This window comes from Gopherus evgoodei, chromosome 9, assembly GCF_007399415.2.
Source record: "Gopherus evgoodei ecotype Sinaloan lineage chromosome 9, rGopEvg1_v1.p, whole genome shotgun sequence".
NCBI lineage: Eukaryota > Metazoa > Chordata > Testudines > Testudinidae > Gopherus > Gopherus evgoodei.
In genome coordinates, this window is record NC_044330.1 from 41,824,463 (window position 1) to 41,842,151 (window position 17,689).

The 17,689-nt window shown below is 42.3% G+C and overlaps 1 protein-coding gene across 1 annotated transcript in view; it reads right to left on the reverse strand.

Moving 5' to 3' along the window:
• CLSTN2 (calsyntenin 2) overlaps positions 1 to 17,689 on the reverse strand; it is a 749,401-nt gene that overhangs the window by 116,578 nt on the left and 615,134 nt on the right. The window contains exon 6 of the mRNA XM_030575667.1: positions 4,919 to 5,104. Within this exon, the coding sequence (XP_030431527.1) occupies positions 4,919 to 5,104 (186 nt within the window). The remainder of the gene's footprint in view (positions 1 to 4,918; positions 5,105 to 17,689) is intronic.

Below are 17,689 nucleotides of genomic sequence, written 5' to 3' on the forward strand. Positions count from 1 at the left end.
TACTCATAAATTTGCCCAGCTCTTTCTTAAAACTAATTAAGTTGTTTCCCCTCACAACTCCTATAGGGGGGCTGTTCCATTAACTCACCCCTTTGATGGTTAGAAACCTCCTTCTAATTTCCAATTGAATTTGTTCACAACCAGTTTATATCAATTTGTTCTTGTGCCAACACTGACCTTTAGCATATAAAGGATGTCCTAGTGCTTAGGGCATTAACTGGGACTTGAAAGGCCTGGGTGCAATTCCCTGCTCTGCCACAGACTTTTTGGGTGGTCTTAGGCAAAACACTTAATCGCTCTGTGCCTCAGCTCCCGATCTGTCAAATGGGGCTGTTAGCAGTTCCCTATGATTTTATTTTTATACAAATATATTGGAGAGAAGAGAAACAGCAGCCTGATTATTAATCCCCTGTTGTTCAGTCTTAACTGATTTGTTTAGTCTAAATGTTATTTTAGTGGGGTGGAGGGATGGGAAGGGGTACTTTACTTTTGAAGAAAACTATAGATTTTTTTTTCAAATTCCCGATATTTTAAAATGAGTCAAGAAGCATAATGTCAGCATCTGAGCTGAGATTTTGCTTTTTTTTTTTTAAAGCTCCTGTTACACCGATCTTTTCTGGAAATTACATTGCATACCTTGATAGTCAAAGTGGGAGTGAATCACTGGCATGTTGAATGGCAAGTATAAATGAACAGAAAGACAAATGACTGCATTTTAATGTCTTGTCCTTCTTCAGCAGTTGAATTCACTGGATGTCCACGAGATAAGTTAAGCAGTGAACACATTTATCAGCTGGGACCTTAATTAGAAAGGCTTGCGAGAGTCTTGTGCTCTATGTGGCACAAGTGATCATTTCTCTGTAATCACTCAACATAGCACTCTCCCTGCAATCACATGGTGCTTCACCGACATCAAGATACGCAAGTTGTTCCTTTCAAAGAATTTAGTCCTCAAACCATTACACAGGATCAGGTCATTTCTGGGAGAAAACAGTTTTCTAAACAAAATTAACCTGCTTTCCTATGAGCTCTCTCTGAAGTAGGGATTGGCAGTAAGTACTAAATACAGGCATGTAAACCACTCCAGATGCAAAACTCATTTTCTTTTATAACCCTTTCAAGGAAACTCCTGTCATCAGTATCTGTCTGTCTCTCACTCTCACTCTTCTCTATGAACACAGGAATTCCAGACACAGGAGACTATCCTTGAGTCCATTTGAAATTTTCCCATTTTACAATGATATTTTGCATTCCATCTGTTTTCTCTTCTGGATTTAAAGATACTATTCCTTTATATATGTGCTGGAAACAGCTCTCACCTAAGCAATAATATAATATTGTTAGTCATTTTGTCTGTCTGTCTTCCCAAACACTTGCCACTCCTAGATACGCTAAAACCTGCTGAAGTGTTTATGATCATGCCTCTCTCCATCAGTTTTAGCCTGCAGATATTCTTCCTAGGAAATAAGTTAACCCAGAATTAAGATTGCAAATACTTATCAGTTACTCAAAAAGAAAAAAGAGCCCTTTAAAAACAGTTTACTCAAAAAGCAAACATTAGAAAGATTGGAATTTTTTTTCCAAGTGTCACTTGAACTAAAAAAGCCTAGAAACTCACATGTAACCTTAACTCTACCCCTTGCACCTACCAACCTTCCACCTTGCATCCCTGCTGTACCTTGAGTAACATTCTGACAGAATTCTTATCAAAACCTAGTTTAAGTCTAAAGTCTGCCTTGCCAAAGTAGTTTCCTCAGTGTTGAGCTGATAATCTCTGCTGCTGTATACATGTATCTGTGATACTGCATGTATGTATGATCCCTGTCATCCCACATTCCTGGCATATAACTTATCTAGTTTAGGTCCTGCCCTTAACAGATTCATATCCCTAGATGTGGTTGCTACATATCTTTTCTAAATCTTACAGAGTAACCCTTCTTCATCTGAAACCATGTGTATTTTGGTGAAATTGTCCTGAATGATTACCCAAATGAAGTCAATTTTTGTTGAAGACATAAAAACCTATGTTTTTCTGATGCCTGCATAGGATCTTGAAGAAGGCAAGAATATTTTGCTGCAATGTGAAGACATGTTTATTTTATTTAAAAGCTAAATTTGTACACAATTGTCCATCAATGTGGCTTTCAACCTTTTTCATTTGCAAAACCCTACAAAATTTTGAATGGAGGTGCAGACCCCTTTGGAAATATCAGGCATGGTGTTCACAGACCACATGTTGAAAACTACTGTTCTACGTTAATGACAACCTTTCACAGACCCCTGAAACATAGTCTGCAGACCCTCAGGAGTCTGTGGACTACAAGCTGAAAACCATTCATCAACAAGAGTAAAGTTGCCCAGTTAGATGAATGTCTCAGTTTCAATATTACTGACTGATGAAGATGAGTGCTGCTTATAGACAGATTTTCTCCTGCTTTTGTGGTATCTGTCAGTTGGATTATGATACAGGAGTAAAATTATGGTTGTTTGTGTTACCTTACCTGTGCAATTTCCTGGCTAACAGATTTTATGAGGACAATAGTATTCTTTTACTTCTTGTTTACCCCCCCAACTAACTGATATAGTGACAAAACTCTGTCCTTGTCTCCATGGGTCCTGCATTTCCTGATGGATTTCACTAGCCTCAGAGGCTCACTGTGACCCTCCACTTAACCCTTCTCTCTCTAGAGACAAGGGTCACAGTCTACTGAGCCATTTTCATCATAAGCCAGCAAGGGAGCTAAGGAGAAGCTATCCTCCCATGCACAGTCTCTGTTGTCTCCCAGTCTCTGTGATTAAACAGGAGGAGGGGGGCAAAGGAGCAGAGCCCAGGCCCTCCCTCTACTCCTGGCTCCAGCCCAGAGACCCTAATCGTATCAGCTATGGTAGCTGAACTTTTAGGAACAGGACATGTACAATTCCCTGGGCTACTTCCCCACAGCAGCCCTCACTTTCTCAAGCTCCACTTCACCCATACCTAAAGCCCTCCTTCCTTGTGCCTGATATGGTGTGTACAGCTCAGTCTCTCCAACACCACAACTTCTCACAGCTCCTGACATGCATGCTCACCTGACTAACTGGGAGGTTTTTAACTAGTTTCAGCCAGCCCCTGATTGGCTTCAGGAGTCCCAATCAACCTAGCATCCTCCCTGCCTTCTGGAAAGCTCTTAATTGGCCCCAGGTGTCTTAACTGACCTGGAGTAGCTGCCATTTACTTATCCTGGTACCAGGGATTTGCTTAACCTGGGGCTAATATATCTATCTCCCACTACTTTTCTATAACCATCTGGCCTTGCCCAGTTACAATATTTATAATCTTAACTCCAAGTTAAAGGTTTTTGGCCTGGGAAATGCTTCAGATTTTTAAAAAATGTTTGGTAAAGTTGCCTGAGACATTTTCAGGCCCAAAATTATTTTCTCAAAGGTTAGTTTATTGATCCATACATCTGTGCAGTATTGCAATGGTGCTATCAAAGCAAATTTAAGCCAATTAATAAAGCAGAAAAGGTCTGAATTAAAATGGAAAAGTTGTATGGATTGTGGGCATCCTAGAACATATGTTGTAGAAGCTTAGACATGGGTCTTAGGAAAGATGCACTCTAAGGCCACGTCCAGACTAGGTATTAAAATCGATTTTAGATACGCAACTTCAGCTATGGGAATAACGTAGCTGAAGTCGAATTTCTAAAATCGAGGTACTCACTCGTCTGGACGGCGCGGCATCGATGTCCGCGGCTCTCCGTGTCGATTCCGGAACTCCGTTCGGATTGATGGAGTTCCGGAATCAATGTAAGCGCGCTCGGGGATCGATACATCGCGTCCAGACTAGACACGATATATCGATCCCCGAGCAATCGATTTTAACCCGCCGATGCCGCGGGTTAGTCTGGACGTGGGCTAAGGCTACAGACTGCCTAACTGTACATTGATAGCAGGTCAGACACAAGCCTTAAGAATGACACACCCTGGGGTTGCAGATATCATAAGCTAACGTGTAAAGAGCTCTAAAGTGTGGCTTAGTCTGTGAACATCCTGAAGTGCAAATCTTACGCAAGCCTTTAGCTGGAGTGCTGGTCACTCCAATGCTCAGAAACTATACCAGAGACCACAAATAGAAATAAAAATTTCAGGTCATAGGTGTCCTTTTTTTCTTAACTAACTAACTAATAGCTAACTAAATAGTCCTCTTGCCTTCCAAGAATAACAAGACACTTTTCCTGTTGGTGATACCTGCACAGCAAAACAAATTTGGAGCATCTAGTTCAAGTCTATATTGAGCTACTGAATAAAGGGGCAAAACACATTTGGAAACTCTTCACTGAGTCAGAATACCTTTTGTAGAAACTATCCATCTCTGAAATATCTTTTGTCCATAGTATCTCAAACTTTCCTTTTTTTTTTTAATTTAAACTCTGGCAAAGGACTGCATGACATTTCTTAAGTAGATTTGTTTTGTGCAATGAAATTAGAAAGAGTCATTGGAACAGGAGCTACAATTTCATGTGGGTGAAATGCTAAGGTCTTCATAATAATCTGTTATTTGTTTATACAGCTCCTGGTATGATAAACATGGATCAGAACCCTAGGTAACACCACAATAGAAATAATAAATCATCCACATCATAAATGAAGGCACGGGAGAAGGATGAGAAGGAAAGAAGATAAAGAGGAGAAGAGAGGAAGGAGAGGAAAACGGAAAGTAAGAAAGTAATGAAGAAAGAGAAGGAAGAGAAAAGCAAGAACTACCTCTGATGTCACATCTTGATTAATTCCTATGGGTACCAGCCAGTTAGCTATAATGGTCATTGTGCATATGTAAAACCACATATACAGTAGCGACTTGGACTGCGTGTTTATGGAAAAACTACTTTATCTGGACAGAAAGAATTAATAAGTAAACTGAAAACCAAGCACATACCACATAATTTTTGCAGTGATTTCTCAGAGTATGTCTCTCGGTCACAGCCCTTTCCAATGTAATTGGTTTGCAGTTCAATAGTGGTCTGGATTGAGGAAACAGGTCCATCACAGGTTTCCAAATGAATGCTGGGAAACAAAGGTATGCTGCCAGAGCCAGGCTTATACTCAATAAGCTTGTTCCAGTCTGAAAAATAAAAATAAATACACAGTACAAAATAATTAAAAAAAGAGGACTATGGTGATGAACATTGGAAGAATTTCCTGAATAGCACTGGATAAGAGCAGACAGAATAGAGAGGAGAGGCAGTTGGAGAGCAGTGTTGGAGACATGGTGATTAGACCAAACACTGAGCTCAGGTGCTTTGGAGACAAATTTGTGTTTAAGATACTTGTTTTAGCAGAAAATAAATGCACCAGATTGTGCTGTGGAAATCCAGGAAGAGCTGTTTTATGGCAGGGTTGGCAGCTCAGGAGAAAAGAACTTCAGATTTGTTTGCTTAACAGAGAGTTGTGTTTTAGTTATACTGAACCACATGTCACAGGCACCTAATTAGAGACCCAAATGGGCAACGAATGAATAATGTGATGTGCACATTTAAAATAAGCCACATTTTCTAGTATTGACCAGGTAAGCTTGATGGGTCTCAAAGACTGAATTCTTAATGATTTGTAAAATGCCACTGCTTTGCCCCATCAGTTCAATAAGTTCATTGCTGGGAAAGAGGCCATAAAGTTTGAACCCAGCCATCAATGAGTTAATTGCCCTATTTTTTTTTTTTGAATGTTACTCTATTTGTAAAAGTATACTGTGCACAGTGAAGTGAAGTAATAACATCACTGGCTAGTGCCAGGCAAGCACTGTATAAGTCTCCTGACAAGAATTGTTAATACATCTCAGTCCTGATCTGCAATGGCATTGCTTATACCATATTCCTTGGAATGAGATTGTCAATCATGCCAAATTATGATAGATTATGAAGTTCTGTGATATGAGCAAAGGTCCGCTAAGGACTAGGATATGACCACCAGCCTCATTTGATTCATGATTAAAAGTTTTTCAATTCTAGTCTGCAGATGTGAAAGGCCAGCGTACCCATCCGCAGCACTACCTCTCTCTCTTTCCAAATGTTGTCTTAGGGTATGTCTACACTATGGGATTACTCCGATTTTACAGAATTCGATTTTTGGAAACAGATTGTATAAAGTCGAGTGAATGAGGCCACACTAAGCACAACTTCCGGAGTGTTGCACTGTGGGTAGCTATCCCATAGTTCCCGCAGTCTCCCCCATCCATTGGAATTCTGGTCTGAGCTCCCAGTGCCTGATGGGGCAAAAAACATTGTAGTGGGTGGTTCTGAGTACATGTCGTCAGTCCCCCTCTTCCTCCCTCTCTCCGTGAAAGCATCGACAGACAATCGTTTTGCACCTTTTTTCCTGGGTTACCAGTGCAGACGCCATACCATGGCAAGCATGGAGCCCACTCAGCTCAACACAGCAGTCATGAACATTGTAAACACCTCGCGCATTACCATGCAGTTTATGCTGAACCAGAACCTGCAAAACCAGGCGAGGAGGAGGTGGAAGCACGACGACAAGAGTGATGAGGACATGGACACAGAATTCTCTCAAACCACGGACTCCAGCGCTTTGGAGATCATGGTGTTAATGGGGCAGGTTCATGCCGTGGAACACCGATTCTGAGCCCAGGAAACAAGCACAGACTAGTGGAACTGCATAGTGTAGCAGGTGTGGGACGATTCCCAGTGACTGCGAAACTTTTGTATGCGTAGGGCCACTTTCATGGAACTTTGTGACTTGCTTTGCCCTGCCCTGAACCGCAAGAATACCAAGATGAGAGCAGCCCTCACAGTTCACAAGCGAGTGACGATAGCCCTCTGGAAGTTTGCAACACCAGACAGCTACTGGTCAGTTGGGAATCAATTTGGAGTGGGAAAATCTACTGTGGGAACTGCTGTGATGCAAGTAACCAAAGCAATCACTGAGCTGCTGCTACCAAAGGTAGTGACTCTGGGACATGTGCAGGTCATAGTAGATGGCTTTGCTGCAATGGGATTCCTTAACTGTGGTGGGGCGATAGATGGAACCCATATACCTATCTTGGCACCAGAGCACCAGGTCAGCCAGTATATAAACCGCAAGGGGTACTTTTCAATGGTGCTGCAAGCACTGGTGGATCAGAAGGGACGTTTCACCAACATCAGCATGAGATGGCCGGGAAGGGTTCATGACGCTCGCGTCTTCAGGAACACTAATCTGTTTAAACGGCTACAGCAAGGGGTTTACTTCCCAGACCAGAAAATAACCGTGGGGGGATGTTGAAATGCCTATAGTTATCCTTGGGGACCCAGCCTACCCCTTAATGCCATGGCTCATGAAGCCATACACAGGCACCCTGGATAGTAGTCAGGAGCTGTTCAACTATAGGCTGAGCAAGTGCAGAATGGTGGTAGAATGTGCATTTGGATGTTTAAAGGGACGCTGACGCACTTTACTGACTCGCTCAGATCTCAGGCAAACCAAATATTCCCATTGTTATTGCTGCTTGCTGTGTGCTCCACAATCTCTGTGAGAGTAAGGGGCAGACATTTATGGTGGGGTGGGAGGTTGAGGCAAATCGCCTGGCCACTAATTAAGTGCAGCCAGATACCAGGGCAATTAGAAGAGCACACCAGGAAGCGCTGCGCATCAGAGAAGCTTTGAAAACCAGTTTCATGACTGGCCAGGCTATGGTGTGAGAGTTCTGTTTGTTTCTCCTTGATGAAAACCTGCCCCCTTGATTGACTCATTCCCTGTAAGCCACCCATCCTCCTTCCTTCGATCACAGCTTGCTTTCAAAGGAAATAAAGTCACTATCATTTAAAAACCATGTATTCTTTATTGATTATAAAAATAGGGAGAGAACTGACAAGGTAGCCTGGGTGGGTGTGGGAGGAGGGAAGGAAGGAAAAGACCACTTCAAAACTTGTTGAATGACAGCCTTTTGCTTGGGCTGTCCACTGGGGTGGAGAGGCAGGGTGCACTGCCCCCCCCCCCCCCCCCCCCCCGCGCCTTCTTGGGCATCTGGGTGAGGAGGCTATGGAACATGAGGAGGGGATAGGGCGGTTATACAGGGGCTGCAGTGGCACTCTGTGATCCTGCTGCCATTCCTGAAGCTTCACCAGATGCTGGAGCATGTCTGATTGATCCTGCCTTCTCTGATCTTCCTGCCGCCACCTGTCATCTCACGCATCCCTCCTGTCCTCACATTCGTCCCTCCTGTCCTCACGTTCATCCCTCCCCGTCCACGTTTGTTGGCCGCTTTCCTGTACTGTGATACTATGTCCTTCCACTCATTCAAATGAGCTCTTTCACTGTGGGTCGAGTGCATGATCACAGAACATTTCATCTCGTGTGTTTTTTTTGCCGCCTTATCTGAGACAGCCTTAGGGATGGAGGAGGGAGGCTTGAAACATTTGCAGCTGCGGGAGGGAAAAAAGGGAGAGAAGTATTTAAAAATATACATTTTACAGAACAATGAGTATACTCTTTCACAGTGAACAACACCATTCACATTACATAGCACATGTGATTCTGGTACAAGGTCGCATTTTGCATCTTAATATTGAGTGCCTGCGGCTTTGGTGTTAGAGATCACAGATACAGGGCCGGGCAACAGAATTCAGCTTGTATGAGGCCATTGTAAGCCACTGTCTTTTGGCTTCTGCGACCTTCATAAAAGCAGCACCCTCCTTTCCCATATCAAGCAAAGCCCGTTGAGTGCTGCAGTTTTCGTGTTAACATACAGCAGCAGAAACCAAACTAACTCCCCCCCACCAGTCCAATTCTCTGGGATGATCACTTTACCCCTCCTCTCACCACATAGCTGATATCAGGGAAGATCCCTGCTAGCCAAACACGAACACCTCAGCGCCAATGCTCCCCGCTCCCCATCGCTTGGCTAACTGCAGGGAAGGATTTCTTTTCAGCCACAGGCAAACAGCAACGTAGGAACAGCCACCTCTGTCCCCTTAATTAAATCCTTGTATTTCAACCAGGTTACTATGAATGATATCATTCTCCTGAGGATAACACAGTAAGATAAACAAAGGATGTTGCTTGAATGCCACCAAATATTGGGACCATACGCTGTCATGCTTTGTCATGCAATAATACCAGATTACTTGCGACTAACATGGCGTGGTAAAGTGTCCTACCATGGAGGACGGAATAAGGCTGCCCTGCCCAGAAACCTTCTTCAAAGGTTTTTGGAGAACCTCCAGGAGAGCTTCGTGGAGATGTCCCTGGAGGATTTCCGCTCCATCCCCAGACATGTTAACAGACTTTTCCAGTGGCTGCACTGGCCGCGAATGCATCCCAAATCCTCAGGGCAAATTAAATATTAAAAAACATTTGCTTTTAAACCATGTTTTATATTTACAAAGGTACACTCACCAGAGGTCCCTTCTATGGCTTCATGGTACGGGATACCGCCTTGGGAGGGTTGGGTGGCTACTTCAGTCAGGCTGAGAAAAAGATCCTGGCTGTTGGGGAGAATGGTGTGCTGTGTGCTCTCTGCAAGTTCGTCCTCCTCCTCCTCATCATCTTTCCCGTCCGCTAAATCTTCAGGCATGGCTGAGAGTACCCCCTCCTCGGAATCCACGGTCAGGAATGGGGTAGTGGTGGCAGCACTCCCTAGAATTGTATGCAGCTCAGCGTAGAAGTGCAGTTCTGCACCAGACTGTCTGTTTGCTTCTTTAGTTTTCTGGTATGCTTGTCTGAGCTCCTTAACTTTCACACAGCACTGTAGTGAGTCTCTATTGTGTCCTCTCTCCATCATGCCCCTGGAGACTTTTTTAAATGTTTTGGCATTCCATCTTTTGGAACTTAGTTCTGTTAGCACGGAATCCTCTCTGCATACAGCGATCAGATCCAGTACCTCCCATACAGTCCATGCTGGAGCTCTTTTTCGATTCTTGGACTTCATGGTTACCTGTGCTGATGAACTCTGCATGGTCACCTGTGCTGATCAGCCCTCCAGGCTTGGCAAATAGGAAATTAAATTCAAAAGTTCCCAGGGCTTTTCCTGTCTACCTGGCCAGTGCATCCGAGTTCAGATTGCTATCCAGAGTGGTCACAATGGTGCACTGGGGGATAGCTCCCGGAGGCCAATACTGTCAAATTGTGTTCACACTAACCCTAATTTGAACCAGCAATGTCGATTTCAGCGCTACTCCCCTTGTTGGGGAGGAGTACAGAAATTGATTTTAAGAGCCCTTTATGTCAAAGTAAATGGCTTCGTTGTGTGGACAGGTGCAGGGTTAATTCGATTTAGTGCTGCTAAATTCGACCTAAATTCGTAGTGTAGACCAGGCCTTAATTCTGTGAACTACTAATGACAGAAAGCTACAGATGAAGGTGCTCTGCAGGCTTACAGCCAGACCTGGCTAATCCATGCTTTGTTTATCCAGCTGTCTCACAACTGAGAAGATTTGAGCAGTTGCCAATCTTACAGCACATGCTGTATGTACCACTGACCTTTTCAACTGGAATGTTTAGTTTCTAAATGTGAATAAATATGGTGTTTTCAAACTGTTCTAGGGATTAGTGAGTTCTGATTTACTAATCCCACCAAAACAATGCTGTATTAAAATCAAGAATAATGAGTGTGTTTTAGCTATATTTTCAATTGACATTTTAGCCAAGTACACTTTTTTTAGGTACATAATTTATTACAAAACAAAGCAAAGATGCCATATTAACATTGAGATTAAACAGTTAACTCTTTTAAAATCACAGGCCTGCTTAATCTGTGTCTGCCTAAGCTGCACATCTGGGTATTTGGAAGATTTTTTAGACAGAGCAATCTGTAATGTGCATAGCTCCAGCTTCTCTGAAGTATTTTTAGCCACAATAAAAGTGGGTCTTTGCTAGTAGAATAAACTCATTAAATCTGAACATTCAATCAAACCTGATTAAAGGGAACGTACCATCCAAGGAAGTTCTCTTGATCGGGTGATGGAGACAAAAGTCTCCAATTCAGTAATTAAATAGACTTCCACTTGCTTTATAGTGAATCTTCACTCTGCTCATGCTGAGGTTTTACTCCACTGTAAATAGGTTGTACCAAGACAACTCTTTGGCATCAGGTCTCACTGCAATTGTTTCCAGAGAGTGAGTAAAGAACTGAGCCTAGAACTGCTCTCCACTATGTACTTTCCAGAGAGTCTCTTGCTACTGCTGATTTGGGATGCCCAATTTGAGACACCTGAAAAGGAACTGATTTTCTGACCATTCACCCTCTGAAATGCTAACCCTTTAAAGGTGTCGCAAATTGAGCACCCAAAAATCACTGGCCACTTTTGAAAATTTGGCTTAGTCTATCCAATTTTCTTTCACATACTTGTTTTCTTGCCAGAGAAAGAGATTAATCATTTAATATTTTGTTATTAACTGCCTGAAGCTATGACTGTGGGAAAATGAAGGTTTCACATGACGTTCCACACCTACTGTAACAAAAGCATTAAGGATGTGTTGGTCACTATTCAAAATTATTAGAAGGCGATCATGACTTACTCACTGTAGCTATTCTATAGGATGTTTAAAATAACTACATTTGCCTGCAACTCCCTTCTCTAACAGATAACTAATTCCCTAGAATGCCTTAAGACATTGTCAATTGTATATCAGTATATCAACAGATCTGCATTCTCTACTCTTTCAAAAATACTTCAGGTTTACACTCTCAGACTGCTTAGAAAATAATGTAATTTACTTCCTAATATTTCACTTCAAAAATATGAACATTTGCTGTTATGTATGTGCTATGAGGACAGATGAATTATGGATCCTTCTATTTTCACATTCTCTAGTTACTTACAGACTATTCCCACACCCACAAATCATCAAACAGTGTGAGTTTCAAACTATTTAAAATGTTTCAGACTAGTTCTGCACTTCTCTGATTTTGGCCACTTTTTGGTTTCTCAGCTATCTTAGATTAATTGGCACTCATGCAAAATATTCATCACTGGATGTGTGAAATGTGACTGAACCATTAAGGCTGACACATCTGTCTGCAAATCCACAATCTTTAAACATGTGTGAGGTGTTGCTTATAAAATAGGCCATTACAAATGTCAATACTATTATTTTAGAATAATGGAGGGCTTCTTTTGTTTTGTTTTGTTTTGTTTTTAATTGTCATCTCACTGTCCCTTGGAATTTAAAGAGGTGCAGGTTCATTTATTCCTGTTACTTTTCCACTTGGCAAGCTAGATCACTTATGACTAGAACTATACAAACCCTCATAGTTTTAGCTATTTATATTTATCCAAGGTCCACTGTACAATCTCAGCTAGAATTCAATCACTGCTTTTTCATGCTGTCTAGCATTTGCATCACAGTATGTGTTGCTGCTAGTATTTTCATCAACATTCGTGACACTGGGGCCAGATCCTCAGCCCTGCCTAAGTCCCAACTGCACTGCCTCCACTGACACAAAAGGGATTTAATGCCGACTTATTAAGGCCAGCATAGCATTCTCCCTCAGGGTAGGTGGTATTCTGGGGCAAGAAAGGGGCAGCAATGGAGTGCAATGTAATCCTGAGCACCCACTCTCTAAAGTGACGGCTATGTTAAAAATAGATCAGGCTGTTTACATAGTCCTCATTCCTATGGTATTTCTATACCCCAGAGGTGTTAAAATTGAAGTTAACACTCTTACCCTACCCACCAGTAAGAGGCAACTTGAAAAGTACATAGAAGTTGTGAAAGTGTGAGAGAATGAGTGAAGTATCTGTGTGAAGACGTGACTGGAAGAAAGCTAAGTTGGAGAGATGAGTATTGCATTTCATTCTGAATGGGGCAAGACGCATACTTGTTCTGATCTCTTGCAGAAGAAAGCTTCATTGACTAGGTCCAGGTCCCATAAAAATCCCATCCCTTGTCCTCAATAGGCCTGATTGGCAAGGTCACAGTTCCATGGAATAGTTACTGCAGGAGGTCATGGGGAAAGAGGGGATCACTTACATAACTTGAACCCAGGGAAGCCTTTGAATTGCAGGACAGAGATTTTAAATTGGGATAGAGAAAATGCAACTAATTTCTAAGGCTGAATAAACAATTAAGATATCTGAACCCCTCTGAAAAGGATGGGTTGATATCCAATAAGCTAAATCCAAATCTCCGGGGTTCTCTTTTGGTAAACTCTGATCCGTGACAATATATTTGCAAGATAATTCAGAGCACCACACACTCGGCAAACCCATGCCAGCCACAGAAAAGAGTCTGGGTGAGAATAAGTCTGCTCAGTTCCAGAGAAGGAGGACACTGTCTGCACCTCCTCATTCAGCTGGCACTATTCTGCCACTTGTGCTAGAAAGCACTGGCAGGTAGTCCTGGAGAAGCCTCACACCTAAACATCACCATGCATATATTTGGGTGTGAGGTTCCATGGACTATGCAACTAAAATTTGAGTCTAGATCCAAACTCTTGAATACCTCAAACTAATCCAGTGTGATCCTGTTCAGATCAAATTTCAATAACTAGCCAGTCTTTAAAAATAAATGATAATGATCCCCATGCACAAAGATGGAATGATTTTTCCTTTTAAGTGATGAGTAATGTAAATGTTTAAAATAAAATATGGGGCGCATACCTTGACCTTTATAGGGTTATTATCTAGTTTGTCTTTCCCTTTGGTATATACTGTAATACAATATATTTCTAATTTCTATTTACTCTATCTGCTAAAAAAGGCAAATTCTGCCTCCACCTTTGTGTGGAGAGGGAGCCCTGGCACACTAACCAGTACAGTTCCTCCTGTGCCGGGGAAGATACACAAAACTCAGCTCCCACTGAAATTGCTTCTGTGCCTATGTGGAAAAGGCGGTGAAGCTATGTGCAAAGATGGGGTGGGGTAGAGCTACCTGGTGAATTTCTCCAGTCTCCCCTGTGGAAGGGCTGTCCTTGCAGGCAAGCGGGGCCGATTGCAGCCTCAAGGGTTGGAGCTGCATTTGGCCGAGTACAAGGGGTTGTTTGATTCTCTCTGTGCATCACCCCAGCACTCTTCTCAGTGACTGGCCCCTAACTGATTTGTTTGACAAGTATCATCTGTATTTAAATATTTTACTTTGTATGCACTGAAAACCAATAGCATGGTAGAACAAATAAAAAAAGCCAGTACACCCAGACAGAGTTACAAACCGAACAACTGTGAACAGCTCAACATCCTCACTAAATGCCCTAGAAATCTCATGATTGATGTACTGCATGATACTTAGATGAAAAGAAGCCCAAGGGCAGAGGTGAAAGTAAGCTGGTATGGTACAGTACCACATACCAGCAAGAGGTGGTACGCCATGCCGGACTGGACTGGCTTCTTCAGCAGTGATTTAAAGAGCCCAGGGCTTCAACAGCTGCTGGAGCCCTGGGCCCTTTAATTCACCCCTGAGCCCTGGGGCTCCCAGCCGCCTCTGCAGCTGGTAGCTCTGGGGTGATTTAAAGGCCCTGGGGCTCCCGGCCACAGCCAGAGCTCCAGGGCCTTCAAATCTTGAAAGGCCCCACCACTTCCAGTTGAGGCCACGCCCCCTCAGGACTCCGGCGTACTGGTAAATCCTTTACGTTATTTTCACCTCTGCCCAAGGGCTAAATAAATGACATCTCTGGATACTTACCATATGGAATCTGGGACGTACAGTGCAGTGACAGTTGGGATGTACAGTGCAGTACAGTCAGGAAAGGCATGGTTTTGTTACAACATAGACTCATAGACTCTAGGACTGGAAGGGACCTTGAGAGGTCATCGAGTCCAGTCCCCTGCCCTCATGGCAGGACCAAATACTATCTAGACCATCCCTAATAGACATTTATCTAACCTACTCTTAAATATCTCCAGAGATGGAGATTCCACAACTTCCCTAGGCAATTTATTCCAGTGTTGAACTACCCTGACAGTTAGGAACTTTTTCCTAATGTCCAGCCTAAATCTCCCTTGCTGCAGTTTAAGCCCATTGCTTCTTGTTCTATCATTGGAGGCTAAGGTGAACAAGTTTTCTCCCTCCTCCTGATGACACCATTTATTTCAATGGAATGTGGAGACATACTACCACGTCACAAGCTGGTGCTGCTTGGCTTAACTTATACACGTCGGGAACGCTTAAAAGGTTAATGTTCAATGAAGATGCAACATTTCTGGGGTGGTCCTGTGCTGCCCTTAGCTTTTGAATACTGAGCTCTACAGAATGCCATTTTAAAGGCATAACATATATTGTCAAAATTATAACATCCCATTTACACAAATAAGATATAAGATCTCTTCCTTTGTTTTTCAAACATTGAAGTGAATGCACCAAGCCATTCAAACGATTAAGAGAGGAAATGGTGATTTTTTTTTCTCTGCAGTAATTTGTTTTGTTACTGTTATACCTGCTCTGAATTCTCAATACCCGAAATAAGTCTCTGAATGCTAGAAAGCCTCACTCATATCTTTATTAGCATTCAAGGTCTTTCCTAGTTCGATAACTGAATGATACTTTTCTATTAATATTCTGTCTTCAGGTTACACATGCATTTATCTGACTATAATTCCTTTGTATATATGTTGTGCACGTACACACACACGCAATCACTTCCCCTTCCACAGTTTTCCATTCATTTTATAATCAGTTGGTAATGTAATTCAGTTGTTCTTTACAGTCGAGAGTTAATTTTGGGAGAGATCTTGAACTGCCACATCATAATGATTGGAATAAATAAACTTAAATTTACTTAAAGAACTCGTACATGTATATCTTTATGACTCTGCTCCTGAAATCTGATCTGTACAGGTGGATCGCAGCACAGCCCCATTCATTTCAATGGCATTCTTCAGGATTTCTCCAGGCAGATCCAACTACAGGATCAGGCCTGAGTTGCCAGAGTTCAGACTAGTGCAAGCATAAGAGTAAAACATCAGATTTGACCATAGCAAATTTCACTTTTGGCATGGCCTCATTTCATAGAACATTTAAGAATTAGCATTCTGTTGTACTCACACACCAGCAAGTTACAGTGTTTAGTGGTGTCACTGTTCCCTTCTCCCCTTTCATGTTTTCTTTGTCTATTCCCTTATCCCCCTCCTCCCCGTAACAAATATTAGCTTGCTTTTTGTTTTATACTCATCAAATTAGTTTAATGTTTAAAAAAGGGCTTCTCTCATCTGTATTTTATTTCTGCCAGGTAAGTCTTTGAATATCACTGCAGACTGGTTTGAAGAACAGTGATTGGTTATAGTTTAGGCCTTGTCTACACCTAAGACTTGCATTGATGTAACTACATGGCTCAGGGGTGTGAAAAATTCACATTCTTCAGCGATTTAGTTAAACCAACCTAAGCCCTGGTTTAGACAGCTCTAGGTGACCAGAAAAATTCTTCAGTCAACCTTGCCATGGCCTCTCAAGGGGGTGGATTTATTACAGCAAAGGAAAAACCCTTCCATCACTGTAGCAAGTATTTACACTAAAGCACCATACCTGCAGGTTTGCATCTGTGCCTCCACAGTGCAAGTAGCATAGATATAGCCTTACAAACATATCCTTAGAAACGTATGATCACATCTTTTCCAAAACGCCAATCTAATTTCAAAGAGGGTCTTGAAAGACTTCATTTCCACGGAGTGTCAACAACTGGCTTAGTATTTTTGACCGCTAACGTTGGCTTTGTGATGTTAATGCTACCAGAACTATGGATATATGAGTCACATTTTTGAATCTTCAGAGACTTCTGAGAACCAATTAATCCACCCAAGGACGGAGATTGTGGTCACACATTTTGAGGAGGTAGAATCAGTGTGGAAAAGTTAAAAAGATGCCTTTTTAGACTGACTGTATTCCTCTTTTAGTGACTGAATGAGGCCAATGCCAATGCATTCTGCTGGCTTGAAAACCCTCACTAAGAGCACAAACGCACTGGCAGAAGACATACTACATTGCAATCTAAACACGTTGACTCGGATGCTTTTATCTCACACCTGCATTGATCCCAACGGATTGTCAAAACTGGGTAAAGTCAGTTCTTTATAATCTGTGAAAGAAAGAACAGACTAACACTGCACTGAAAACAGCACCTCAGCCTAAATAATGTACTATTCACACATTCAAACCTGTCTCATTCAGCATTGGTTCTGTTACCCAGGGAAGTAAAAACACACTGCATAGTTCTTATCCTCTATTACATACCTTTTATAGTACACAAGTACCTACAGTTTGGATGTTGACTATGGAGGGAACTGGCTTAAGGGGGAGGAATAGCTCAGTGGTTTGAGCATTAGCCTGCTAAATCCAGTGTTGTGAGTTCAATCCTTAAGGGGACCATTTAGAGACTGGGGCAAAAATTTGTTTGGGGATTGGTCCTGCCTTAAGTAGGGGGTTGGACTAGATGATCTTCTAAGGTCCCTTCCAATAGTGATATTCTATGATAAACCTCAAGATGCCCTGTAAAGGATGCTCAGTATTCTTATAGAAAGCATCATGGTGATAGCATACAACTCAGACAAAACCTAACATAAAGTGCAGCCACACAGCATACATACACCTGGCCACTGTCTGAAAACCTGCATCCAACTGTTTCATCACAAAAAATGTTAGCCCTGAGCAGCAGGGTGCTTCAGATACACACAAGTTAAGAATGTTCACAGCAGTTACTCACAACTCCCACAGTCAAGATGCTAAACAGCCAAGACATTTTACCAGGTTAGATGCCATAATTATTCTAACAGATCACACTAACTTG